This window comes from Coptis chinensis, chromosome 8 (genome assembly GCF_015680905.1).
Source record: "Coptis chinensis isolate HL-2020 chromosome 8, ASM1568090v1, whole genome shotgun sequence".
Classification (NCBI taxonomy): Eukaryota; Viridiplantae; Streptophyta; class Magnoliopsida; order Ranunculales; family Ranunculaceae; genus Coptis; species Coptis chinensis.
The window spans coordinates 15386359-15413198 of NC_141463.1; the positions used below are offsets into that span (position 1 = coordinate 15386359).

The window sequence follows — 26840 nt, forward strand, 5'->3', positions numbered from 1 at the left end:
TCGAATTTTAATAGAAGAGAGTGAAACTTACGAATATTGAGCACAAAAAGGAGATTGAGGAATGAAGGAGTGAGGAGAGAGGAGGAGTTTTTCGAGTTTGCTTTTGGTAGTAAGGGGAGATTGAGAAGAGATTTGTCGTTATAGTGTCCGAGTATCTGGGATGGCGCTTTATGGCATCTGTTGCAATTTTACGCTGGGCGAAAGTGCCTATTGATTTGGTTTTTCGATTTCGATTTTAATAAATTTGGTTTGAGGCTGCTAAAAGGTAGGCCTATGTGGCACCTTGTTGTCAGTTACAACTTATGACAAATAGTGGTGTCAAATGGGCTGGGCCGGGCTGGCCCGGCCCTCAAACAATAAAACCCTCATGCTTTGAGGGGGCGGGCGACTCTACCCCTCATTTTACCGAGGGTTCGGTCGATCGGGCCAATACTTAAATCTCGAAGCCTTTTACCGCCCTTTAACCCTCTCGAGAGGGCTTGAAGGGCCGGGCTTGAGGGCCAAACGTGAGGGCCGGATACTATGTTATACATTTGATTTACAAAATAAATTTAGAAACATTAGTTAAAAATGATAAAATCGAATGCACTTCACAATTAAACCTTCAAACTACTAAAAAAAACTTGTTAAAGTTGTATTAGTCAATTAAGATCAATTAAATTCATTTCATAAAATATTATAATGAAATTATAAGGTTGGCAAACTTAATAGATAAACGTTTTTTTAAGTGATTTTTAGCATATTAATGTTAAAATGAAATATATTGTAAAAAATTTTATTAAAATATATGTAATAAATGTTGAGGGGCCTAATGTAGGGCCCGGCTTAAGGGAGGGCTTAAGTTTGAAGTCTAGGCCTTACCCTCCCTCAAAGGCTTGAGGGCGGGTTAATGTGTGAGGGCCTCATTTTGAGGGCTTTTTCGGCCTATGGGCCGGGTCGGGGCGGGCGGGCTAAGGATTTGAGGGCCATTTTGACACCCCTAATGACAAATGATGGGGGCATATTCCTCCAATTGGTTCATAGGCCACTTAGCTAGCGAGTTATCGGCTCTCTAACCTCTCTTAATCCAATCAAAGTTCCATCTACTTACTATAAAATCCCTGAGGAGTGACAAATGCCAACTATAGCTTCCAAAGCCTCTTCATACTAATCATCCACCAAATTGTAGGAGGTTTAAATGCTAGTGGACGTATACATGGATCCATGGACACCATCCCTAGTAGTGTTCAAAGATGTTACACTAAAACAGCAAGGCACAGACGAAATTTAAGAGAATGCGAATGCGTTTTTAGAGCAAGTCTAATGGAGAGTAGCTATAATGGACTGACAACTGACAAGGACAAAATTCAAAAATAATAAACCGAAAAAACCATCCTCATTTCAAAAACATTTTCAAAGACAATAGTTGACTCTTATAAAAAAAAAAAAACAATAGTACTCCAATATGCACACAGACGTGTGTGCATATCAAGCATCACAATTACAAAAAAAGTAAAATTGAAAAGAGTAAGAAAAAAAAAATCATATTTTATTAATAATTAAAATGTGAAATATGGTTTTTCTAGTAGTTATAAACAAAAAAATGTACTTATCAATAGTTTGACCGTTATACTATGATTCAAATTGGAAAGTAAGCCTTTTTGCGTTGAAGAATTAATTAATGAAGGCGTCTTAATTAACGAGTTTCAGCGTTAAGCACAGGGGCGAACCGAGCTGGGCTACAAGTATTGCTGAAGTCAAAGCCCAACACGTATACCGACAACCAATGAGCTTAAGCCCACCCCTTTCTGATTCTGTCATGATGTTCATGGAAATCCAAGCCTAAAAACTCCGTTTCTCCAAATTAACAAAAAAAACAATTTTTGACTCCTAAACTCATGACTACAACTCTACAAGTCATAACTCTAAATTATCATGTGTATTGGTCAATCGCCGGAGAGCCACACATCCTATTAGCCAACAAAAACAATTGTGTGCGACAAGGCAATGATACAGTTAGTAAACTAGGACAGTGAGGCAAAGTGGCAAACATTTTAATTTTTCTATCATGGAGATTAGTTCAACTGATTATGACACTATTAACCTTATCGAAACTAGTCTAAGATAACACCATTTTCCACATTTTGCCGCTCATGCAATTAATTTAATTGATCACCTCATTGTTTGGACCAAAGCAAGCTGGCAGATCGCATGACAAAAGATTAACGTCGTTGTAGACAAAGCATAATATATTTGAACGTGTCATATCATCCAGTATCGTGCTGAGCCTAAGTTTGCTTGTGTTTCTTCTATCTGTTGGAAACGATGGGGTCTTTTCTAATGGATGAGTTTGTAGGGAATGGATCTTTGAAACTACTACTCCCAAAGCTGTTGAAAGAAAGTTGGGATGATGTACCAACATTCAAAATGATGAATATGGAAGATATGGATGCAGTAGGCATGACCAAAGAACAAAAGGTAATTGGTGCTGTACCATTTTCTTTCATTAGTTTTTGCTGTTCATTTCTTTCCTAGAACTTAGACAGATTAGTGTTCCTTTTGTCTACTCGGAGCAAAAATACCAAAAAAGTAGATTCATACATTAAAACGACAGAGTTCACATTTATATTACGCTTTGTTTCATTTTGTTCTATAATTTTACGCCTGCTTTTGTTGCTTTTAATTCTCTGAGATGGTTAACTGATGTATTTATGAATACCAAGAAAATGTATTCGACTGATTGAAGTCTTTTCTTCCTCTTATCTACTTTTACATAGAATGCTCTGGAAATAAGATCTTACCTGCATGACCGCGCCCTGATGCAATATGGAGACAAGCTGGAAGCCTCAGGGAAATCTTTGACAGAACTTCTCGACATAAACGAATTAGAGCTATCGTCTCAATTTGGCATCAGAAGAGGCCATATTGCTCGTTTCACTGACAGAACAAGTACGTGTGTGGTTACCCTCCCCCCCTCATATAGTCTTCTTGCAAGAAAAAGGACCACTGCACGTTCTATGAGCAAAAGCATTCGTGGGAGTGAGCTTTGGTCTGCAGTGTCTAAAAAGATGGTTACTGCAACAAAATCCCTTCGGAAGACCAGAACAAATGATGAATCAGTTGAACGATCAGTAACAGAGCTAAGTATCAAACAGGATCCTGTCTTTAACCGAAATGACCCTCGAGTTGACAATATTTCTCCTTATTCTGCTATTGAGAACATCTCAGTTCAGAAACTAGCTCCGGAGTATAAGATTGGGATGGAGAACCTTATTAAGACAAAGACGCCTAACCTAAAGGCTTCCAAATTATGGCGTGATAAACCAGTTGTCCTGCACTGTGTGCGACGCCCAGGGTAAATTTTGATCTTAGTAATGCCATTAGTTCATGTATTACAGTGCCTGTTCTGATCTTGAAACGCAAACGAAAAAGATGAAGTAGGTTGGCAGTTTGGCACAGGGTTGATAACAACAGTGACCCTTCGAGGCAAATCAAACATTCTAATGATTGTACAAAGAAACTAGATTTGTGTTGCCAAACCCAAATGTTTGAGATACAGAATGCATCTTTTAACCGTTCTAAATTTTCTTATTACTATGAAATCACCCGACTTTTTAACCTTTTTCTCTCATGATGGGATGACAGATGCATAATGTGTAGAGCAGAGGCTCACCAGCTCTACGCAAGAAAACCTATATTTGACGCTTTGGGGATTCAACTAATCGCAGTTCTTCACGAACAAATAGACTCTGAGGTACTTACACAGCTACACTAGTTGTTTAAATATACTCTGCTCTGAGTTTCGACCAACTTTTCTGGTTTGAGTTCCTTCCTTCGATTGTTCCAGGTGAACGATTTCTGGCCACACTACTGGGGTGGTATGGTTATCCTTGATCGAAACAAGGAATTTTTCAAAGCCCTTGGAGGTGGGAAGTTGCTCAAGGGAAAATTCATTACAGGGTTTTTCTTCAATTCCAAGGCCCTAGCAAATTACAAGCGTGCAAAATCAATGGGAATTGAACAGAACTTGAAGGGGGAAGGTGAGATTAAGGGTGGATTGTATGTAGTTGGTAGTGGAAAGAAAGGCATTGCCTTTGAGTTTGTTGAGAAGAATTTCGGGGATTGGGCACCTATAGCTGAAGTCATTGATATCTGTATTAAACTCCAGGTACTTCCTAATAGCTTCAAATCCTGCGAAGATGGCTAGTCATCTTTGTACAATGTCAGACTAAATACTATATTTGTGTTTTGCAGAAACAACAGAAAAAGTGAAGGACTTCATTCTCATCTCAGAATAAAGTGTGTTATCTCTTCTTAAGCTTATGAAGCCCACACTAGTGTATACTTCTAAATTCTGACTCACAAAGTTGTTGTAAGCCCTTCATGTCCAAAGTTAGACCAAAGATATTATTCTAACTCAGAACAAAGTTTAACTGAAGAGCACACCAGTGTACTTCTGACTTCCGATCTACAGGTTTCTTGTAGCCCTGTAGGCCCTTCGTGTCCATGACTATGTCTTAACTATGAACATGTTATGTTGTAACAGTTTCATTTTTATTCATAACATTTTTCATCTGAAGGTTGGATTGAATCTGATCCCAAGCAAAGATGCGTATTAATTATTAAAAGAGAGAATATTATAAAGAACTTATTTTTAAAGGTGGAACCACCCTAACTTCTGAAGAGAAGCAGGGAATGCATTAATGTAAGGTCACGCATAGCAAAATAAAAAATTAAAATGAGATAAGATCAACAAAGATAGAAACTTATCTAAGCCAGCAGCCAGAATCATCGATCTGTTGCATAATTGTGCCATCAAATACCATATTTACAAAGAAAGACAACAAAAGCTGGATAAGAGTGAATACAAATTTTACCGCAGGGCGGTGCAGATTGCAACGTCAGAAGAAAAAATTTAGCGCAGTTAAGTCTAGTATTCAGGACTCTACCATCTAGAGACTATACAAACACCCACCTAGGTGATTTCACATAAAGAGAACAGACCATCTAAAAAGGGGCGTATTTGCCCACCACAATCCTCCAAATGATAACTGAACAAGAAAATTTGTATCAAACCTATAAAGTTGGATGACTTGGATCTGACTGTGTTCGTTTCAGACAATGCAACATGGGGACAGGTGCACGTACATTTATACAATGTTATAAAATACGCAGCAACACTCTACGTGTTTAATCAATTTGATATTTCAGTCTCTTATAGGGCCTGAGATCATGGAAAAATTCAGATGGTCTCACACTCCAGCTTGAGCATTGTCTTTTTTCTTCCTCTGCTTTCCTCTTTGTGCGTGTGTGTGTGTGTATGGAGAATCGTGGATGTAGCGTCTTCAATCATTTAACTAATGACTGATTTTTACGGATTAGCAGGAAAATAAATAGCTAATGCCAATATGACAGTATGAAGGGATAAAAGATCAAAATAAAACCAAACAAACAGAATCTAAAAAAGTTGAACAACTTATTCCTAATAAAACAACTTCCATGTAGGATAAAAATGATCTCATCTATATTTCTGAACAAGCAATTCAAACTTACAACATCAGTGGTTCCAAACACAAATTAGCATTTGTAGCAGTCTGATTACAAAAACTACATCGAGTTTCAAACGGTTTGTGTACAGAATTCCACCCCTACATCTCTCTTCACTCAGAGGGTTAAAAACTCACAAAATCCACCTAAGTTATATTTTCTTTAATGTATTTAGAAGCTTACACTCAAAAAATAATTTTAACAAAAAAAATGTGGCTGTATATTGTACCTTGAAAAACCCTGGGGCAGGCAGATATGACTTCCCTTCTTGGTTATATACAACGCCACCTAATCCTAACTTCAGTTCCAAACTCGGAGGTAAAAAACAACCGCGCCTGGAAGAGGACCATTGGAGAAAAAGGATCTACTTTCATTCTAGAAATCTGGTGAACACATCAATGACAGCTTAGTACTCTGTAAGGGAAGCCTTAGCTTTGACATCTCTACAAGATATTTGAAAACTTTTAACACACAAAGGGGTTGGTTTGGCGAGCTTCAGGTTATAAAAAATTGTGATGATTAGAGCTCTACTTTCATATGCCCATGAGGGACTGAACCTGCAAAACCAAAATGAGAGCCTCGAAGTTAGAACTATAACCACCATGTTACGTGCCAATATCATAGGACCATATTAAACATAAGAAAGAGCATATTTACCATCTATTTCTTGACTATTGAAAGGAGCGCCATTGCCAAAGTTCATCTGGAGCGCATTGTTGAGTTCGTTATCCCAAACGTTGGGTATCTGTGATATTTCAATTGGACGTGGAAATAACATGAAGTTTTGTGAGACAAATGATACAATCAAGTAAAATTAGATGATAAGCAAAACATTTTTGGTCAACTGAGCTCATTTTGCGATCTCATGATACTTCTAACTGAAGAAACAATTTAATATAGCACACGACCATGATTTAGCCTAGTTTCATTCTGATCACTTTTGGACAACACTCAATAATCTGTCGATTAAAGGAAGCATTCGAGTATGAATTATAAATGATCCCACATCTATGTACAACATAAATTCTGCAATTACAGTTCTCAAAATAGTTATCTGTAGGAGAGGGGGAGAGAAAGAGGAAAATAAAGAGAAGCTGTATCGGTTATCAATTTAAATTTAGAGAAGTAGAGAGCACAAACCTGATTGGAATCCTTGTATCCAGCTCCATTCATGGCCATCAGTTGAGGATTAATTGTTCTCCTAAGTGCATCTGATGGGTTTTCAGTTCCAGACATACCCACTTGAACCAACCCCTGCTGAGATGGATGTAACTGGGTGGGAACCATATTCATCTCTGGTGAAAAAGGATACAAGGATTGACCACCCCGTGACTGATGAATCTGTGATGATAGTGTTGAAAGAAACATAAATTCAGCATGAGTAGAATGTAAGATCCTCTTCTTCTTTGCTGATTTGAAAGGGAAACAGAGGGGAGGAGGAAACATACATCTTTTGCAAGGAGCTCCTCAATGTTGAGATCAACCATTGGATTGACAGTTGCAAGCTTCATAGACAAAAACTGGAATAGAAAGGAAAACATATCAAGTTTTTGGCCATGCTCAAGAAAGGCTAAGGCATGAAGCTGTAAAGATATACAAGAAGCCATTTGTATATAAGAAACATTTCTTTCGGACGGTAGCAAGAACATAAAACACAAAGCGTGCTGAAAGGAGTATGATAGTGTCAAATCAAGACAATGTCAATTTCATTCTTGAAAATCATTTTTAAAAGAAAAACAAATTCTGGATCAAGCAATTACTACATAGAATGTCTTACACCATACTGACTGTTCTGCAGTAGGTAAAATAGAATGACTGTGCAACCACATTTCCCCATAAGGTGAAAATTATAATGTTGCTGGAAATGAGAAAATTATAATGTCGTTCTGTATTTCAAGTTTTAAATCATACAATACTGACTGTTCTGCAATAGGTAAAATAGAATGACTGTGCAACCACATTTCCCTATAAGGTGAAAATTATAATGTCGTTCTGTATTCCAAGTTTTAAATCGATTTAGAACCCCCCCAAATATCTCCAAGCCATAGTGATTTGATTGGTGGAAGCTTCAATCAGTTAAAACACCATTAAAATAATCCCAATACTGGGCTTCTAAATCTCACACATAGAAAACACATAAAAGACGACACTTATAAGTTAAAATTCATAACTCAAGATGACTGGGTTAAAATGAGACCCGCAAGCCTTATTTTTGGAAAATGTTGCTTGTTAGCCAGAAAACCTTATTTTGGCAACTGCTAAATAGTTCCCTCAAACCCAATAATTCTTCTAAAACTAAATTATAATACAGAAAATAGCTCAGGTGGAACAATGGACAACCATTATTAGATAGACCATTAAATCACTTTTTCTTATCATCTCATTATGCCAAACCATTTTTTGCACAACAGTTATTTTCACTTTCCAGTACATTATTTCTTTATTATTTGAACTTCACATTAATCCAATTTGGATGCATGAATCATGAAAATTCAGCAACTCTTCAAAAATAGCAGATGTTGATGCACAGATAAATTTATTTTGTCCAATTGATACATAGACAACCATCATATAAACAGTCACAGTGCTATATTAATTGTTGTTATAACTTCTAACTATTATATATATTATTGTTTTTCCTATTGGAGAGCATGATATGTGCCTACAAAAGTTAGGAAAGATGAAAATAAAATTTGAAACAAAACTCAAAGGAATAGAAAAATCTACAACTAGACATACCTCAACCTGCCGTTGCAGTGATTGTACATAATTAATGATCTCATCAAGCATGACAGCCTTGCCAGTGACCTAACAAAATAATGTGATTACATAAATGTATGATGATTTAGCAATATGGCTACAAGCCTACAATCTCTAGGCTCTAGATCAATGAAACTACCTTGTTGCAACCAGGAACTAGGTCTTGAAGAAATTTCATCCTTTCGCTAATCTTTTCCCGTCTCACCTGTGATAAGAGAAAACCTCTTTATTTAGAAATATTTTAAACAGTTATGGTATTAAAAGTATATTGAAGCTTCACATAAAAGATTTTACTCGCTCCGCAAGACTATGGCTGTTTGTTGCCTGTCCTCTACGCGCTCTAACATGAATATAATCTTGGTTGGCTGCATCTGAATTTTTGGAGCTATCTTTACTGTGTTTAGTAGCTTTAGCAGTAGTAGATGGATTTTGGTCTTTCTTCTGTTTGGTTTCACTGTCATTTTTAGCAGTTTCACCTTGAAGTCGTGGGGCTCCTTCTTTTCTCTCAACCTCAGTATCCTACAATGAAGTGGATTACTACGTCAAGACAGAAGAGATTTAGAACGACATTCTTGACTAAATACAACTAAAACTACAGATACTACTTCTACCTGACCATTCCTTTTCCTCTTCTTCAAACCAAGTCCCTTACGTCCAGCAGGTTCGGCACCAACCTCCAACATTGATAGCTCCATCTGCCGATCGCTGTCACTATCCTTGGCTTCATAGGATGGCGCCCTTAAAAACTCCACAACTGTCTCCTTGATTGAAGTCCCTTCAACTTCCCGTTGATCAACTTGTGCAGCTTCATTCATATTTTCCTCAGTCATCCGAGGTTGGAGGCCTAATGCAGGCTTCAATCCATTGGCCGAGAGATTCATCAATTCAGAAAAGCTAAGATGGTTCCCTAGATCACTAAAACTCCCACCATTGAAGCATGAAAACCTGGCCGCTCGCTCAATGAAGGAAGAATCAGTTGGGAACTCAGGTAAGGTTTGAGGCATCATTCCACCACCAGTCTGCAAGAAGCCACTTCTACTAGCATGGAGATTACTATCATCAAAGCCTAAATTTTGTGAGTTCTGATGCCTCCAAATGTCAATGGTGGGCTCCAAACCCGACTGCTTCAAATCATTGGCAGCACCAAATTGTGATTCTGACAACATTTTAGATGAATGGTAGTTCAAATGATCTGCACTCCTTTTCTCCAAATCAAAATCATCTTTTTCATCCATATCTTCTCAAAACCAGAAGCTCAAAATGCAAACCCAAGATCAAATTTTTCCCAGTCAAACACCTTCCTATTCACATTATAGCAACAACTTCACCACAAAGCTCAAAAGTTACACTAAATTACACCAAAATCCAGTTCAAGTGAAGCCCAAGTAGGCAATGCAGTAAAAAACAAGTTTAAGAAAAAAGAAAGATACCCAACAAAAGATTCCTTGCTTATTATGTTGCTTCACTGTCCTCCATTTGAAAGCTGGCAGTGTTTCTGCAAAAGAGACTAGTAAAAAAAGCTTTCAACCAATGGGGTAAAAAAGAGTGGAAGACTGTTTTTGTTGTTGCTGTTGTTGTGTGAAAAAGAAATAAAGACCGAAGACGCATTTATATATATTAAAAAAAAAAAATTTGTGCACCATTGAATGGATGATTAACCACCGTCACTGCCACTGTTAATAAAATGACCACGTACCAAACTTTATTTTATTTATCCATACGTGACAGAGTTTATTTTTTGATAAGTGACTATGTGTGAACATAAACAAAATTTATTAGGCGTTTTCAAAAGCCCGTCTCTTGTCCTTTGTGGTCGATGACTGTGATATTTACGCATATATGATACGCCAATTAAAAAAAAACACCACGTGGGACTTATACTTGGGACTCATATGTGGGACTTTTTATAGAAAATAAAATAACATGAAATTCCGAGTTTTAAAGTATATATTTTTTTTAAAAAAATTGTTGTATTAAAAAATATAATTTTCAAATATATCGACAATGTATATTTTAAAAGGGTCTTACTGTAAATTTATTTGTACTTGATATAAAAGTAAATATGTTAAATTTGTGAGATAAAAAAATATATATAATTTGAATTTTAGAATATATCGAGAATATCGCATAGAATTTCGGTTTAAATTTTTTGAAATTTCATATATGAGATATTAAGATGTGATATGAGATAAGATATATAATAGTTAAAACTTAAAAGTTTGAATTTTAGAATATATCGAGAATATTGCAAGAAATTTCAATTTAAACTTTTTGAAATTTCGGATATGAGATATTAAGATGTGATATGAGATGAGATAAGTTATTTTAAATTAAGATGAGATGTGTGATGACATATGAAATATATTAGTTAAATCTAAATTACATTTGTACCTTTATATTAAGGGGATAGTTATATGAACTCCACTTAAAATAAATCTAAAAAAACTCTACTAATAAATATAATGAATTAGAAACTAATTTTTTGTGTAGATGTTCTCCACACAATAGAGATCATCTTCACAAAAAATCAATTCATTTGAAAATGTACAATCTCATCAAAAATCATTTATAATGTCATGAAGTTATATAACGGTCCATATTCTTTTAATTTTGGTACAACTTTTGACAATGTTAAACATATTCAATTGAACTGATTTTTTATGGGGGTGTTCTCCATCATGTGATGTATATCCAAACACAAAATTAACTTTCAATTTATCTTGTAAGTCCACTATTATAAGTGGAGTTACTTTGGAGTCACTATAAGGTGGAGTTCATATAACCATCCCTCTTATAGGGATTTTAATTTAAAAATTCAAGTTTGTTAGAATTAAACCAAATTGGAGATAACACCACACTAACTTAACATGTAGATTGAATCATTGAGAGAATGAGATAGAGAGAATTCTTATTCATTGAGGTAAATCTGAATGGGAGGAGATCACTTTTATATACACTACTAGGTAACCTCATTTATAAGATAAAGGATGATCAGGATAAACAATAAGATAGAGGATGATCAGGATAAACACCAAGATAGAAGATTATCAAGATAAATACCAAGATAGAGAATTATCAGGATAACACATATCAATGGTGGGCATCCATATAAGCCCACGGATTTCATAACACTCCCCCTTGGATGTCCACCATTCTTGTGGAAATTATAGTGGGTGCATCTTTTGTAGCATTCTTCTGGATACTCTATAATTATGGCAGTTGCCACATTAAAACCTTTACTAGGAACACCCAGTGGGATAAAACCTAGATAAGGGAAAAGAGTACAGTGCATATGTCCTGAGACACATTCTTCAAGATGCTCCCCCTGTTCTATTACTCCCCCTGATAAAGACAAGTCTTTATATAGCTTGGTGGTGAACTCTGCGCATGCCGATCCTATATACAAACTTTTGAAATGTATGCTTCGGTAGTGATTTAGTGAAGAGATCAGCAAGGTTGTCGCTGGAACGAACTTGCTCAATCTTAATCTGCTTCTTATTTTGAAGTTGATTAATGTAAAAGAATTTTGGCGCAATGTGTTTTATTCTGTCTCCTTTTATAAATCATTCTTGAATCTGGGCTATACAAGCTGCATTATCCTCATAAATAATGTTGGGATCCTCATAAATAATGTTGGGAACACCTGTTATAGAAGGTAATTGACAAGAACTACGAATATGCCCAATTAATAACCTTAACCATACACATTCATGACTAGTTTCATGAAGAGCTAAAAATTCAGAGTGGTTGGAGGAAGTTACCACTAAAGTTTGTTTAGTGGAATGCCAACAAATGGCAGCATTACCACTAAGAAATACATAACCTGTTTGGGAGCGACACTTGTGAAGATCTGACAGAAATCCTGAATCTGCATATCCCACAAACTTGGAACTTCCAGAATCCTTTGAGTAAAACACACCTAAATCCGTGGTTCCACGTAGATATCTTAAGACATGTTTTACATTATTCCAGTGTTTTTTAGTAGGCACTGAGCTGTACCTTGCTAACAAATTTACAGAAAAAGAAATGTCCGGTCTAGTGCATTGTACTAGATACATTAATGCACCAATTGCACTCAAGTATGGTACTTCAGGACCCAATACTTATTCATTTTCTTTTTTGGGGAGATATGGGTCTTTTTCTGTATTCAATGTCCGGACGACCATTGGGGTACTTAATGGATGTGCCTTGTCCATATGAAAATGTTTCAAAACATTCTCGGTGTAATTAGTCTGGTGGACTAATACACCACTAGAACTTCTCTCGATCTGCAAGCCGAGACAAAGTCTTGTTTCCCCAAGGTCTTTCATCTCAAATTCCTTCTTTAGGTATTGAGCAGTTATTCCGGAGTTCCAATCAAATTTATGTCATCCACATAAATGGCTAGTATTGCAAATCCATTTAAGGATTTTTTTATAAAGACACATAGGCAAATTGCATTGTTTGCATACCTTTCCTTAGACAAATATTCACTAAGACGATTGTACTACAAACTTCGGGATTGTTTCAAACCATACAATGAACGTCTTAGTTTAATTGAGTACGTACTCCTTGATTTTGCTTCAGGCAAACCAAATCCTTCAGGAATTTTCATGTAAATATCTTTGTCTATGTCCCCATACAAGTAGGTAGTCACTACATCCATGAGTCTCATATCTAAGCTTTCAGAAACTACTAAACTTATTAGATATCTGAAAGTTGTAGTGTCCATAACAGGAGAGTATGTTTCTTCAGAATCAATCCCAGGTTTCTACATAAAACCTTGTGCCATAAGACGCGCCTTATATCGAGAAATTTTATTTTTCTCTCACTTCGTTTTCGAACAAACACCCATTTGTAATCTACAGGGTTAACACCTTCTAGGGTTTGTACTATATGTCCAAATACACCACGTTTATTGAGAGACTCTAATTCTGCCTTGATGGCAACTTCTCATTTTTGACAATCAGATATTTGTCGACATTCTTTTATACTACGTGGTTCAGTTTTGTCATTGCCCTTGGATATTTCAGTAGCTACCGTATATGTAAATACGTCATCGATGGTCATATCCTTTCTGTCCCACACTTCTCCCAAATACGCATGGAATATTGAGATCTTATCATTTTCTGGTACTAGTTCCTCTTCAAGGGTTTCCATAATTAATTCGTTCATAACCTCTACCAGGGTTTTAGAGGAAGTGGGTATTTCATGTATAACCTCTTATGGAGTGTTTTGCACAATTTCTTCTAGAGTATTATTGGGGCATAATTTTTCAGTGGACCTCCTCTTCCGGGGAGCCGAGTCTTTGGAGCCTATAGGTCTCTTAACGCTCGGGCAATGCATTCATTTGCAGCTATATTCAAATTTTGTCCAACGGGGACATTAATCTTAGCAAGTGTATTTATAGCTGGAACACGTGACTTAGTCACTTTTTCTGCATCATTGAATGCATTAGGCAATTTATTTGCAATTTATTGTAGATGTAATATTCTTCTAACCTCATATTCACACTAAGGAGTTTTGGGATCTAGATGAGACAGAGTGGGAGTATTCCATTTTAATTCTCGTCGTTCTTCTGGAACGGGTTGTCCTGCTAGGACAAGGCGTTATTTAAGAACTTTCTTATCTCCCCCTAACGGCGGGAATACTATCTCATTAAAATGGCAATCTGCAAAGCGTGAAGTAAAACATCTCCAGTCATCGGTTCTAAATACCAAATAATAGAGGGCGAGTCAAAACCAACATAAATCCCAAACCTTCGTTGGGGCCCATCTTAGTGCGCTGAGGTGGTGGGATGGGGACTTGAACCGCACATCCAAACTTGCGCAAGTATGAGATATTTTGTGGATTACCTATGACAAGTTGTGTAGGAGAAAATTTGTGATAGGTTGTAGGCCTAATCCTTATTAACATTGATGCATGCAAGATAGCATGTCCCCAAACACTAACTGGTAATCTAGTTTGCATAAGTAGTGGCCTTGCTATAAGTTGAAGGCGCTTAATGAGAGATTTAGCCAAACCATTCTGTGTGTGCACATGTGGAACAAAATCTAGATTGCATAAGTAGTGGTCTTGCTATAAGTTGAAGGCGCTTAATGAGAGATTCAACCAAACCATTATGTGTGTGCACATGTGGAACGGGATGCTCAACATCTATCCCTATGGATGAACAATAGTTATCAAAAACTTGAGAAGTAAACTCAACAACATTATCAAGTCTTATAGACTTAATAGATTGGTCAGGAAAATGAGCTCTAAGTTTAATGATTTGGGCCAATAGACAAGCAAAAACCATATTTCTAGAAGAAAGAAGACTAACATATGTCTAATATGTGGAAGCATCAATGAGGACCATGAAATACCGAAAAGGTCCACTGTGAGGATTTATAAGGCCACAAATGTCACCTTGTATCCGTTTAAGGAAAGTTGGTGATTCTAAAGTTATCTTAGTGAAAAAAGGTCTTGTGATGAGTTTACCTTGTGAACACGGTATACACAAAAATCCATTTGGAAAAATTAGTTGATGGTTTGCTAAAGAATGCCCGTTAGAGTTATCTATTATTTTCTTTAACATATTCATCCCAGGGTGCCCTAACTTATTATGCCAAAGAGTTAACGCTTTAGGATCACTAAGTTTTAGACTTAGCTTGAGTTTTTTACCAGATTTGAGCTTCTGGCTCATGACAGAGTGTGATTCCACATATAATATTTTGGTATAGTATAATCCCGAGGAGAAAACACGTAGTTTTTCAAGTATAAGCTTCTGACTTCCCACACTAGTGATTATGCATAAATATTAATTGTTTTCTTCACTTATGGTTTCCATTTGGTACCCATTCATTCTGATGTCTTTAAAGTTAAGTAAGTTTCTTCTGGAACTACTTGAAAACAATGCTTCTTTGATGAATATATGAGTACAATTTGGTAACATAATATGGGCTCTGTCGGAGCCTTCAATGATTTGTACTGGTCCCGCTATGGTGGATACATTTTGTAGATTAAAAGTCAACTTTGAGAAAAACTTCTGATTTTTCAGTATTGTGTGTGTTGTGGCACTGTCGACTAGACATAAGTTATTATCACAGTCATGCATTCTACGATTCATACCTTTAATCCAAAGCTAGAGACTATCGTGCTGATAACGTCTTAGAATTAAACCAATTTGGAGAGAACACACACTAACCACACTAACTTAACATGTAGATTGAATAGAGAATGTGATAGAGAGAATTCTTATTCATTGAGGTAAATCTGAATGTTTGTGGAGTCAAAATATTCTATTGGTCGGACACTTTTACCTTCCCATTATATAAACTATTATAATTTGTTTGCTAAAATTACATAAAACTTGGTAAATAAAAACTGGGATAATAAGAAATTCATCAAGATAAATTTTTTTTTTCTAAAATTGATAATTATCAGGATAAAACGTGCCATTTGTTTGTTTTATTTTTTTTTATTTTTTTTTTGCAAAAGCTAAATATGTGTTTACTTGTCATAAATTAATGAAAAATAAAATAAAATCAAAATTGTTAAAAAAAACGATGTTTGTGGAGTCGAAATATTCTATTGGTCGGACACTTTTACCTTCCCATTATATAAACTATTATAATTTGTTTGCTAAAATTACATTTGTATAATGGATAGACTTTAGTGGTAAACCGGGAAAGTAGAACTATAGATTGGCCTTCTTTCTTTACAGTAAGTAGTAAGATTGGTAAAATTATGTCAATTTCTTGTGGTCTTTCGCATAGAAAGGTTAAAAAACTGTTTTTTTTTTTTCCGATTTTATACCAATATATATAGTCTCTCATGTCATTATTAGTTGGCATTGGGACTTGCACTCGCTAAGACCAAGATATTAGAATAATGAAAATTATGAAATCTCTGTTTCATTTGAATTATATAACCTAAACTTCCTTAAACTTATGATTATCAGATTAACAGTACTTAAATTTAAGGTCAAGACAACATTAATGCAAATAATATATAGTATTATTCATTGGGTGTGGTTTCTTTAGTATACTTATATAAAACCATCTATAGCCAAAGGAGAAGACAAGGAACTTACTACAGGTTAAAGGATGGGGAATTAGATTCTTATTTGATACCTATGTCCAATTAGATTATTTGGAATTCATGGTTTTGATAAATGATCCATGTCTCATTGCATGCCCATATTAAAATGGCCGGGGACAGACATATAAAGGCTTGGAATTTCGAAGCTTATCAACTTGATAAAGATAACAAAATGGATTGGTTGGCAATGGCTCTTCTTTTTGGAAAGCTTTAACTAGGCAATCAAATCCACTCAAGCAAGGAGTATCATTATTGACGAAGCTAGAACTGTCCTTGAGATGAAAAAGAGTAGATTCAAGTCAGAAATTAATCAATTAAGCAAAGCAGGCTTCAATTATCTTATTCGGTATAGTACTGCATTCAATTAGTCTACTTTAAGTTCTACTTTACTCTAATCTAGTAACAGCTAGCTATAACCGGATGTTAAGAATTAAGACAACTCTTAGTGGTGAAGCTAGGGCCAGTACAGATACATCCAGATTAGGTTGGGACGTTGTGTTGGTGAGACCAACTTAAGCTGATCTCCCCATTATCCTAAGTCCTATGACTCCTATCCATTATCATAAAGAGACAGATCCTATATGGTCCCAAGATATATGTGCCGATGTACCTGATTACATGATTTGGGACCTAGGGGTAGTACCTGCACTCTTTGTTTATACGAATGAAAGACATGGAGAAATCCAGAAAAGTGAAATATATTGTGAGACCATATTCGATATTGGCAATGGCAGACGTGGTTCTATTTCAACCATAGTAATGCCAGACCGTGGTTCTATTTCAACCATAGTAATGCCAGACCGTGGTTCTATTTCAACCATAGTTCGTGATTCCGAACCAAACTCCGGAATTCCGTTTGGAATTTCAGTTTTTCAAAAATTCGGAATTCTAAATATAGTGTTGAAATAATTGAAATTCTAAAAGAATTTGAAATTCCGAATGTAATAGGGTCGAAATTTATTGGATTTCGGTTTTTTTATTTATCGGAATTCCGAAATCCCGAACTATGATTTCAACATAATTTCAAGATATTACAACCAGCTGCACACCCTAAACTTTTCCAAAAAAAAAAAACTAATTATGTGGTGTTGGTTTTTCTTTTCTTTTTTTCCAAATGTGTAAAACTTTAGTATGTTTTTTTTTTCTTTTTTTCCAAATGTGTAAAACTTTGGTATGTTTTTATGTCGCCTTGATTTATTTAAGATTTACTGATTGGGCAGGATTTTCACTAACTTGAGACTACCTTATCAAAAATCCTAATTAAAAAAAAAAAAAAAAAAAAAAACAAACCGTATTCAGAAACTTGCACCTGTCAAGTGTGGATTTGCATATTGTAAATAATCGATTTTGGAATTTTATAGGAGATGAGTGGTTGAATGATTTTGAGAAGGAGATATTTAAAAACATTGATTTTGAAGCGATTATGCGATGCTTTCAGAAAATGGATACTCGCCGACGTTGACACTTTTAATTTTTTAGTTTGATTTTGAGCGTTTCGAAATTTTTTTGTGTTTTTTTTAGATAATTAATTTACAAATGTTTGGAATTTTCAATTTTTGGTGTTAAGAATTTGGAGTCGCTTTTCTAATGAATTGCATGTTAATTTGCCCACCCTAAATTAAAATCCTCCCTCCGTCACTGATTACAACCCTATTCTCGGAAAAAAGTACAAGTTCTTTCCAAGCTGATCAAGAAAAACTGCAATTATTTGCACAGTTTGTTTTTGTTGTTTTCTCATCTTTTTCTTGAGTGGCTTAGAATCAATTTATTGATGGAACTTGGGAGATGTCAGCGGCTTTCCAAAAGACAACAATATTAATTACCTTCCATGAATTGTGAGCTTCATGGAAGCTTCAAAGGCACCAAGGTGAGTTGCCTCCATAATTCGTGGTCACTTTCCCTAAAGCTAAATTTAACTACCTTTTCTTTTAATTTCTTCCCTTTCTCACAAATGATCCTTACTTGTTTACTTTACCAGAAATAACGTAAAGATCAAGCACTACTTTCTTTGGAGTTTACTTCTTTCTCTCAAATCCCACATTTTTTTTTCTCTTTTGATTCGGAAAGCAATTGTTGAGCGATATTTATGGGGTCCCTTTTCGGATATGTATGTTTTGAGATAGCGTTACATATTTTTATCATCATCTTCAATATTACGTATGGTACGAATGTAAGATGGAATGCCACACCCATATCTTTTTGTCCCCTTGGTCGGTCTAAGCATTTAGCAGTGTTATTTTGAGGCTGAAGCATTAAATTTCTACTGTTGGACTTGACCTTCATCAACAACATCGTATCATTCCAACTTCCAAAGTGATGAACTTCCAAATTCTAAAGACCGTGTAGGCGATCTAATGTGCTACCACCCGAGGGCCCAAACCACAGCCCAAGAAAAAATACACCTGCCCAGCCCAAAAAGCCATTTGTTTCAACTTTGTTATTAAAATAAATAAATGGCTTGCTTCCAAGTTAATACTTTTTGCTCCTATAATAGTTCTCTCAATAGAAACTTGTGTGTACATGTTCAATTAATCTCTTCAAAATATATAGTTCAAGTGTTCAACCATGTAAAGTCAGTAGCAACAAAAATGTAATTTTGGTTCTTCAGGCCCGAGTGCTATTAGCAAGCATGGAGGCCCAGCCAAAATTTAGTCAGATCAACATTGGTGAACCAAGTGATAAGATTTGGCACACTAGAAAAGTGGAATGAGATAGATTTTACAAACAAATTGACTGATATAAACAAATCTCAATGCACTATCAAAGGGTACATTGTATTTGAGACAGGAAAAAGGTTTGCCTGTCACAGTGTCACCTTTTAGCATATTAATAGTGGCAGTCACAGCTCATATGATTCCTCGTTAGTTAAAAAAAAAAAAAAAAAAATAGAAATAATTGATGATTCCTCGTTAATCCAACAGTTACTTACTTGCGCACGATTCGCGCACTATTCCAGCTATTCTTATATATGTAACGACCATAACAGTTTTTTTTTTTTTTTTTTTTTTTTTGCAGAGAGAAAAAACTTAACAACCTCTTGAATACTTTGTGGACTCTCTCATCAACTTCTCTAGGTACGCAACAACAACAAAGTTTCAAATCTCTTTCATTTACGTAATACATACACTTATCTTTATATCATATAATGCACTGTTCTTGCCACATGCTTCAATTATTATTCAAGAATGTTTTTTTATATTAAATTCTCATCTTCTATATGCTTTTTTTATTGTTTTTGAATTTGGGTAGTGAAATTTTTGAGTTTTTGAATAGTTTTTGTGTTGATCATGGGCTCATGGCATTATATGTTATTGAAGGTGAATATTAACACAGTGAGACATTAAAAGGATGGTTTGAGTAAACAAGGATAAGGAACACTGTGTTTGAGCCTCATTTTTTGTTTCATTGTAACGGGGAGTGTGGTAAGAATAATTGTGGTTCTTTGCTTTTATCGAGAATGCATTTGGCCGGTCATATTGATTTATTGAATTGTGTTGATTACTAGTATTGTGTTTACAATCAGACAGATTTTTCTACATTTTGTTGAAAACGTAGCTCCATATATAGTGTACTTTTAGTTCAGGTATTGTGCTCTAGGGTTTTAAATATTGATACACAGTGAGTAGGATAGAAATCCGCTGTTTGATTATGTGCAATTGTTGTTCAATCTTTCCATAATCAGACCACATTGAGTCCTTTGTACTTGTGTAATGATGGATTGCTTATCTCCATTATTGACTAGTTATATGGATCTTACAGCAATCCATCATTACACATGTACAAGGGCCGCAATGTCCACTCGATATACAAGGTTTATGATTTTGATACAAGATTTTTCTACATTGGACAGTTTAGATACGGGAGAGTTTAGTACTTTTTGCTGGGCGGTTGTGTCTGTTATATTTGCTTCACTTTCAACTTTCATGAGGGATTAAGGAGTGGTTTGATGAATCATGAGCTGAAGTCCAAGGTCATATAATAGTCTTTGATCCTGCTTTGAAACATTTTTTGAAGTAAGACAGTACGACGAAATGCAACACTTGTAGATACTTATATACAGATTCTTGTTTCTTGAATCAATTAATATAGTTGTTATTCTCCACTTCATGTGTTCTTTATATCGGTTATACTGAAAATGACAATTAAACCTCTGGAGACGTGTTACTTTCAGGGTTGTTGCTAAGCAACTGATGCATAATGGCTATGGATGGGGATCTTGCTTCTGAAAACGAAATCGATGGTGTTCATCCTGATGAGGAAGCAAGTGATTTTTCACTACAGGAAGCAGTCTCACTTGATGGAGAGAGCTTGAGGGAATTATTTGGTGCTGGAGAGGTTCTAGCAAGAGTAGAGCTTGATTTAGCATATTCTTCTGAGAAGCTGATAAACCTGGACATACTTTTGATGCAAGTTGCTACCAGAGAAAATGATTATGAAACTTCGGCCATGGAAAGTGACGAAATCTCTGACGACTCTTTTGAGAAGTGGTTGGAATTCGATTTCTTGTCGGGGATTTTGGATTCTGAGGTAAGGGTGTTGGAGAAGTTCATGGTTTCTCTCCAACCAGAGATTATGGATGTGCGGGAGAAAGTACTTTCTTGCGAACACTTGAGAGAAGGTTTCGGTGAAATGGAACGAAAGTTGCACGATTCTGAAGAATCTTTAGAGCAGTCACAAAACCAGGTGGCGGAGATTAGGATGCAATGTAATAATTTCCAGAAGACCTTACTCGCTTTTGGTGGGCAAGAAAATGGTTAGTCGTTACATTCATTTGATGATCATTACTTAGTACTAATACTTGCGATTAATAAAGAAATTTTTAGTTTCTGATTTACTTTATTAATGCATAATGATGACAGGAAATAATAGCAAGGATGCAGATGTTTCAGAAATTGATCAGTTCTCCAATAAGAATGCAAAGATAAAAATGCAAACGACCGAACAACAAAGACATATACTGAGAATGCTGGAGAAATCTCTTGCGAGAGAGCTAGATTTGGAAAAGAAGCTATTTGATTCAAGAAACAGTGAAGAAGAGTCGAACTTAAAGCTACACTCTGCAGAACAAGAAATGTTTTGTATGGATGAAGAAGTAGAGGATGTTCTATGGAGGTTGTTTGAAGCCGAAAATGCTGCTGAAATTCTGATGGGAATCTCAAAAGAAATAATAGGGCGTCTTCAGATCAATCAGTTCAATCTAAATAGTTCAATTCAACGAGAAGGAGAGATGACGTCTAAGCTTGGAATCAGTAGTGCAAGCCTTGACAAATCAGTTGAGACGCAGATAGAAACTTTAGAGGCCAACCTTGTAAGTCCTGAATTAAGTGAAATGAAAGTCGTGATCAAGGATCTTGAAGCGCATTTATTGGAAGCAGAGACTAAGGCGGAGACTGCGGAAGCCAAATGTTCTTTGTTAGAAGAAGGTAACTTGGTACTTAATGAAGAGCTGGCTTTGCTTAAAGGTAGTGAAAATGTAATCGAGAAGGTCAACTTACTTGAGAAGCAATTGAGGGAATCTGATATGCATTTACAACATGCAAAGGTGTCTGTGGAAGCAAGTCAGGAACAACAGAACATGCTGTATTCTGCAATCACAGACATGGAAAATCTAATTAATGATTTGAAGTCGAAGGTCTTAAGAGCTGAAACTAGAGCTGAAAAATCTGAAGCAAAGTGTGCTTCGTTATCTGAAACTAATTCGGAACTGAACGAAGAAGTAAGTTTCTTGAGGGATAAAATGGAATGCTTAGAGACATCTTTGCATCAAGCTGATGAAGAAAAGACAGTAACTGCAAATGAAATCAATAAAAGGGCTAAAGTAATTACAGATATGGTGATGCAATTGGCACGTGAAAGAGAACGTCTCCATAAGCAGGTATTAAGCTTTCACATGTCTTATCTGTTTTGATTGAAAATGACTATCCATATATTGTTCTTTTCTGTCTTTACTAGTTTATATTAGTGTCCGTTACTTCTTGCAATTTTTTGTCATACTTCATGAAAGATGTATTCTAAAAAGAAATTTGAAATGGTGAAGGAAAGACTAGATCTGCTGGAATGTCTTGTTGGATAACTGGAGTTTCTCTTTCGTTTTTGACAAATCACTATTATACAAAGTGTTAAGCACTACACCAAGTAGTTCTGTGGCTTAGTTCTTTGATTGGGATTATAAAGGTCATTTATGTGGTATAAGGCAGATAATTTAGTGAGTTTTACAGAAATACTGGTAAAGCCCATCTAACAAGAGTTACCCTTACTAAATTGAATTTTTGGAGGTTTCACTGTTTCTTGTATGTATTCCATTCTATACAGAGTGAAATTTTGTAATGTTGGAGAGACCTACTTATTTTAGATTTCTTTCTTAATTTTGTAATATTGGAGAGACCTACTTAAGGCTCTCACAAAGATCTAACGGTAAAAAAAATTATTTTTTTCTATTAATACAATTACCCTTTAGCAAAAAACAAATACAGAGTGAAGTTCCATACTTGCATCCATACCTGGTATATTCTTCCAATAAGCGAAAACATAGTTTATGCTGTTGAAGAATCTCTAATTCAAATTAAAGTGTACATTAGTAAAGCCAAAATAGGGTAAGGGACTCCATGCTTTCAGGAACTGTCTTGTGATATATCGCTATTGCACTAGATGGTTTTCCGTATAAGTTTTAAGAGAACAGATGGACTGGGATGTCAAAATGCAAAGATCTGGATTTTTGAATATCAAGAACATCAAAGCTTGAGGTTATATTGCAGTAGGGTCTTTCGTGGTATATTCATATAAGCATTTGTCAAACTAAAATGTCATGTGTCTTTTTATCTGCAGATATCTTCATTGACAAATGAAAATAAGATTTTGGTTTCAAAGTTTCGGAAGGACTGCAAAGGAAACAAAGATGACGAAGATAATTTGGCTACTGACATTAATAAACAAGAGCCCAAGGAAGCAGTGACAGAGTCAGCTGTGAATTTTCAGGTAACTAGTCTCTTCTCTTGTGTGCCATGTACAAGTTCTTTGCAGAATTGGGGATTGAAATTTACAAAATAATTAGTCACTTCTCAGGACCTAGTATGTCAGAATACTGTCATTGACTGGGGCATCTGACATTTGGTCAAACCCCAATTGTTTGAAACATAACCATCTTGATACTAATCAAAGCCCTAGTTTCTTGTATTCAAGCAAAAAGATGCCCTAAGCACGTGTATTTTAAGGGCGCATGCATTTTAAGGATTCATTGCAAACGTGCTCGCTAACTAATAGATCATAACATGTCACATTCGTGAAAATCAAAGCAATCCTCCTAGAGGATATGGTATGGATTTCCCCAAATCCTCATATACTTGTAATCTACACATCCCCGGCTGCTAGTTTCATGGCTGGACTTGGAGGAATTTGATACAGAAAACAATTTGACGTGGAATAGTTTCCGCTGCTTAAGTACTTTCTTCCACCTATGGTTACAACTTTTTATTATCTTTGAGAGAATTCTCAACTTCTGTAATACACTAATTTTTTTCGATTTTTCATGCATCAAAGAGATGTAAATGCTTTTGATGTAACATAAGATCAGCATGCATACGTTGTTCTAGGGATAAATGCTATAAATGGGAAAAAAAATTGTGATTGTGTATAACAGCAGGTTGGTAGGAGGGTGTTGAGTTTATCATCCAACCCCTTTTTATCATGGTCATTTGTTACTAGTTGAGTGCTTCGAAGGTAAATTATGGAAGCTCAATACTAGAAAAGAGGAAGGAGAAAGAATTACAGAACTAAAATAAGGAAGGTACATTTCTTTTTTCTTCGTCTGTTCTTAAAAGAGTTGACCACTGAATCACTAAATGAGTCAACTTTTTGGGGCTTTAAAGTTAAATAGAATAATTGGTTAAAGATTTGAATATAAGATTGCTAAAATCTACTTCGAGAATCAAGGTTGATGTGAATGAAACAAGTTGGGTATACAATCCATGAGAATTATTATCATTAAGCACCCTTTTCCTGTTTTATTTGCTCTGTTAAGTAAGCATGCGCTATGTAGTTCTTCAGGGCCTCTGTGACCATTGAGTGAATAGCGTCTTCTAAATATTGCCATACTGTCTCAAGGCATTACAACTTTCAAGAATCTTGTCTAAGACAAGCTTTCCTGTGAAATCTATAGCTTTATTCCCATCTTATTGGGGTTGATGACTAAATTAATCCCACTCCATGATATGGTTGTTGTTTTTCATTCTTCATCATAGGTATCTCTCATCTCTGCCTACAGGCTTGTCATCTGAGGTGCAAGAGTTAAAATTCACAGTTAATTCCTGCAAGAAAATTTATCTATCCATTTTAGGGATGATCCCTTCCTCCCGTCGACTGATTTGGTTTACTATTCCTTAGTGATTTTATTTCACTGAGTATAAAAATATATGAAATTGTGAAATGTCGAAGTCTTCAAAATCACTTTTTATTTTATATGTTTCTAAAGTACACTCTTATCTGTGTTGAGTTTTTAGGTGAGCCAGACAGAAAGAGATACACCTGAGGGTGAGGCTGCAGCAGAGCAGACCACTACATTAGAAGAGGATACTGCAGTTGCAGAATCCAACCCTGAGCCAGTGAGGAAAAGAGAAGCAGGGAAGCTTAATTGGACATTTCTATTTTCAGTTGTCGTTTTATTAATTTCTATAGCAGTATTTCTGTTTCAGCTAGAAAGGTTCAAATTTTGATGATTTTTAGTAAAAAATTTTCTATTTTGTCACCTGAACTCATGAATATCCACATTTGTGCAGTAACTCCAGTAAAAAAAATTTAAAACTTTTTGGTGAACAAAATTATCAAGTGGGCACAAGCTTTTCGCTGAACCACAATTACAATTTTATATTTTTGTTTTGTACTACGATTAATATTTTTCCCCATACATCTCATTTGAATATCTTCCTTTATAGGCTTGTATTGAACTGTATCGAGTTTATTGACGGATCTTGTGACATAATAGTAATGTTTCTAGGATCGAATTAGCGGGAAAAAAAATAGTTATGTTTCTATGATCAAGTTACTGCACATGATTAGTCATCTGAACATATTGGTCATCCTCAGAGTCTCAGACACAGTCAACGCCATATTATCCTCACAGATTTTCTACTATCAGTTGATCTTAAGTACCAAGCCATGAGATTTTAGCGCATCTGAAAGATCGTTCTATCTTGCTGCGTATGTTTGCATTAACTGGTCCGAAAAATTATCCTTCTCACAACTTACTAAGCTAGACATTTTCAAGTGGACTGATCTGATCACCTCCACAAAATATAAGCCCTTGATACATTGTCTCAGTAAGTCATTTCATTCCGAGACACACATAAAGATTTACAAGAAATTTTTAGGTCTACAAATCACACCACGTCTGAGACTGATCGCTTAAAACTGGGACTCCTTAGATCCTGTTTAAGTAACAAATTTGTTTAAAGAGTAAAATAAATGCTTTGGTCATGGCTTTTATTAGCCTTGTAGTCTCTCACCTCTCAACGACCCTGATTGCGAAAGGTGAAATATTTTCCAAGAACTGCCATATTTATATCCCCACCAAACACTAATTTCGTTGACACAAATGGTCAATGCCCAATGGCACGCTTATAGTTTCTATAAGCGATGAAAAGTATTCTAGCATAATATAACTAACCATATTCCTCAACTTGACCAATAAATGTAGTGAGCCATAAAAGACAAGTGTTTATTGCTGATTGCCTGATTCCTTCTTCTCATTAACCATTAGGAACGAGAAACAAAACCACACTTTGCTCATGGCTCATACTGTGTCGGCAGATTACAAAATCTACGAAGGGAATACTTGATGCCAACAATTTTTTTACAAAAGATGACAACACAGTAATTTACAAAGCAAATCTCTAAAGAACAGCTTATCTGCAAACCATTGCGGCATTTAGATGTGAACTCTACCTCGATGAACTTCTAGCAGGCAAAGCAGTTGCTCATCCAAGAGATTTTTTGAGTTTAAAAAAAAATCTGTGTCCTCTACTCTCAGTTTTCGGGGGAACCCAAAACCATAGCTGTATCAATTGCCAAGAGATTCTTGTCTAGGAGAGCATTTATCAGGAAATGAAACGTCATTCCTTGCACCGCTACCATCACATAAAGGTAAAACAAAGTACGACCTAGATTTTCATATCAAGTACGTTCTTCGTATGAAGACCGTCCAACAAAAGCATCCATGTCATACGCAAATATGTTATCGACAAACATTAAAATCTCCCATTAAGAAGAAAATGATCCTTCACCATATTCATTGTTAGGTGCAAACTTATATGCTGTCAACGTCTTGAAACATGAATATTGACAACTCATTCCCTCCACAAAGATTCTACCTTAAACCCCACTAGCTAGTATCTAAGGCTGACATAAACTTGTCCAGTTTTGTCCTTACAAAACCCAAAACCCAAACCTAATTATGCAACCCATTTTCAGTCTACCAATAACTTGCATTTTATCATCATTAG

At 35.6% G+C, this 26840-nt stretch overlaps 3 protein-coding genes across 10 annotated transcripts; 2 read left to right on the plus strand and 1 right to left on the minus strand.

The window, feature by feature from the left end:
- The first annotated feature begins 1807 nt into the window (after positions 1-1807).
- On the plus strand, positions 1808-4558 carry LOC147480167 (uncharacterized). Its single transcript, XM_086576970.1, has 5 exons — positions 1808-2457; positions 2757-3334; positions 3625-3733; positions 3827-4147; positions 4234-4558. The coding sequence occupies exons 1-5, from the start codon at positions 2305-2307 to the stop codon at positions 4249-4251; spliced, it is 1179 nt and encodes a 392-aa protein (XP_086433096.1). The 5' UTR covers positions 1808-2304; the 3' UTR covers positions 4252-4558.
- Positions 4559-5481: 923 nt separating this feature from the next.
- Positions 5482-9866, minus strand: LOC147480168 (transcription factor bHLH49-like). 3 transcript variants are annotated; one of them, XM_086576968.1, is made up of 9 exons: positions 9717-9866; positions 8898-9587; positions 8581-8805; positions 8426-8491; positions 8266-8334; positions 6975-7046; positions 6667-6867; positions 6184-6271; positions 5482-6083 (listed from the first exon to the last, which is right to left on the minus strand). In XM_086576968.1, the coding sequence occupies exons 2-9, from the start codon at positions 9519-9521 to the stop codon at positions 6046-6048; spliced, it is 1383 nt and encodes a 460-aa protein (XP_086433094.1). In that variant the 5' UTR covers positions 9522-9587; positions 9717-9866; the 3' UTR covers positions 5482-6045. The 3 variants fall into 3 exon arrangements, with proteins under 3 accessions (XP_086433094.1, XP_086433095.1, XP_086433093.1); XM_086576969.1 differs by having other exon boundaries at positions 8898-9608; positions 9717-9855; XM_086576967.1 differs by having other exon boundaries at positions 8898-9866.
- Positions 9867-17594: 7728 nt separating this feature from the next.
- LOC147480169 (WPP domain-interacting tail-anchored protein 1-like) lies at positions 17595-25160 on the plus strand. Of its 6 annotated transcripts, XM_086576987.1 has the most exons (7): positions 19363-19421; positions 19665-19769; positions 20198-20317; positions 20519-21100; positions 21207-22222; positions 23173-23322; positions 24843-25160. In XM_086576987.1, exons 4-7 carry the CDS (start codon positions 20545-20547, stop codon positions 25053-25055), a joined length of 1935 nt encoding a protein of 644 aa, XP_086433113.1. In that variant the 5' UTR covers positions 19363-19421; positions 19665-19769; positions 20198-20317; positions 20519-20544; the 3' UTR covers positions 25056-25160. The 6 variants fall into 6 exon arrangements, with proteins under 6 accessions (XP_086433110.1, XP_086433111.1, XP_086433115.1 ...); XM_086576984.1 differs by lacking the exons at positions 19665-19769; positions 20198-20317 and adding an exon at positions 17595-18214; XM_086576985.1 differs by lacking the exons at positions 19665-19769; positions 20198-20317 and adding an exon at positions 19079-19141.
- Positions 25161-26840: the final 1680 nt, after the last annotated feature.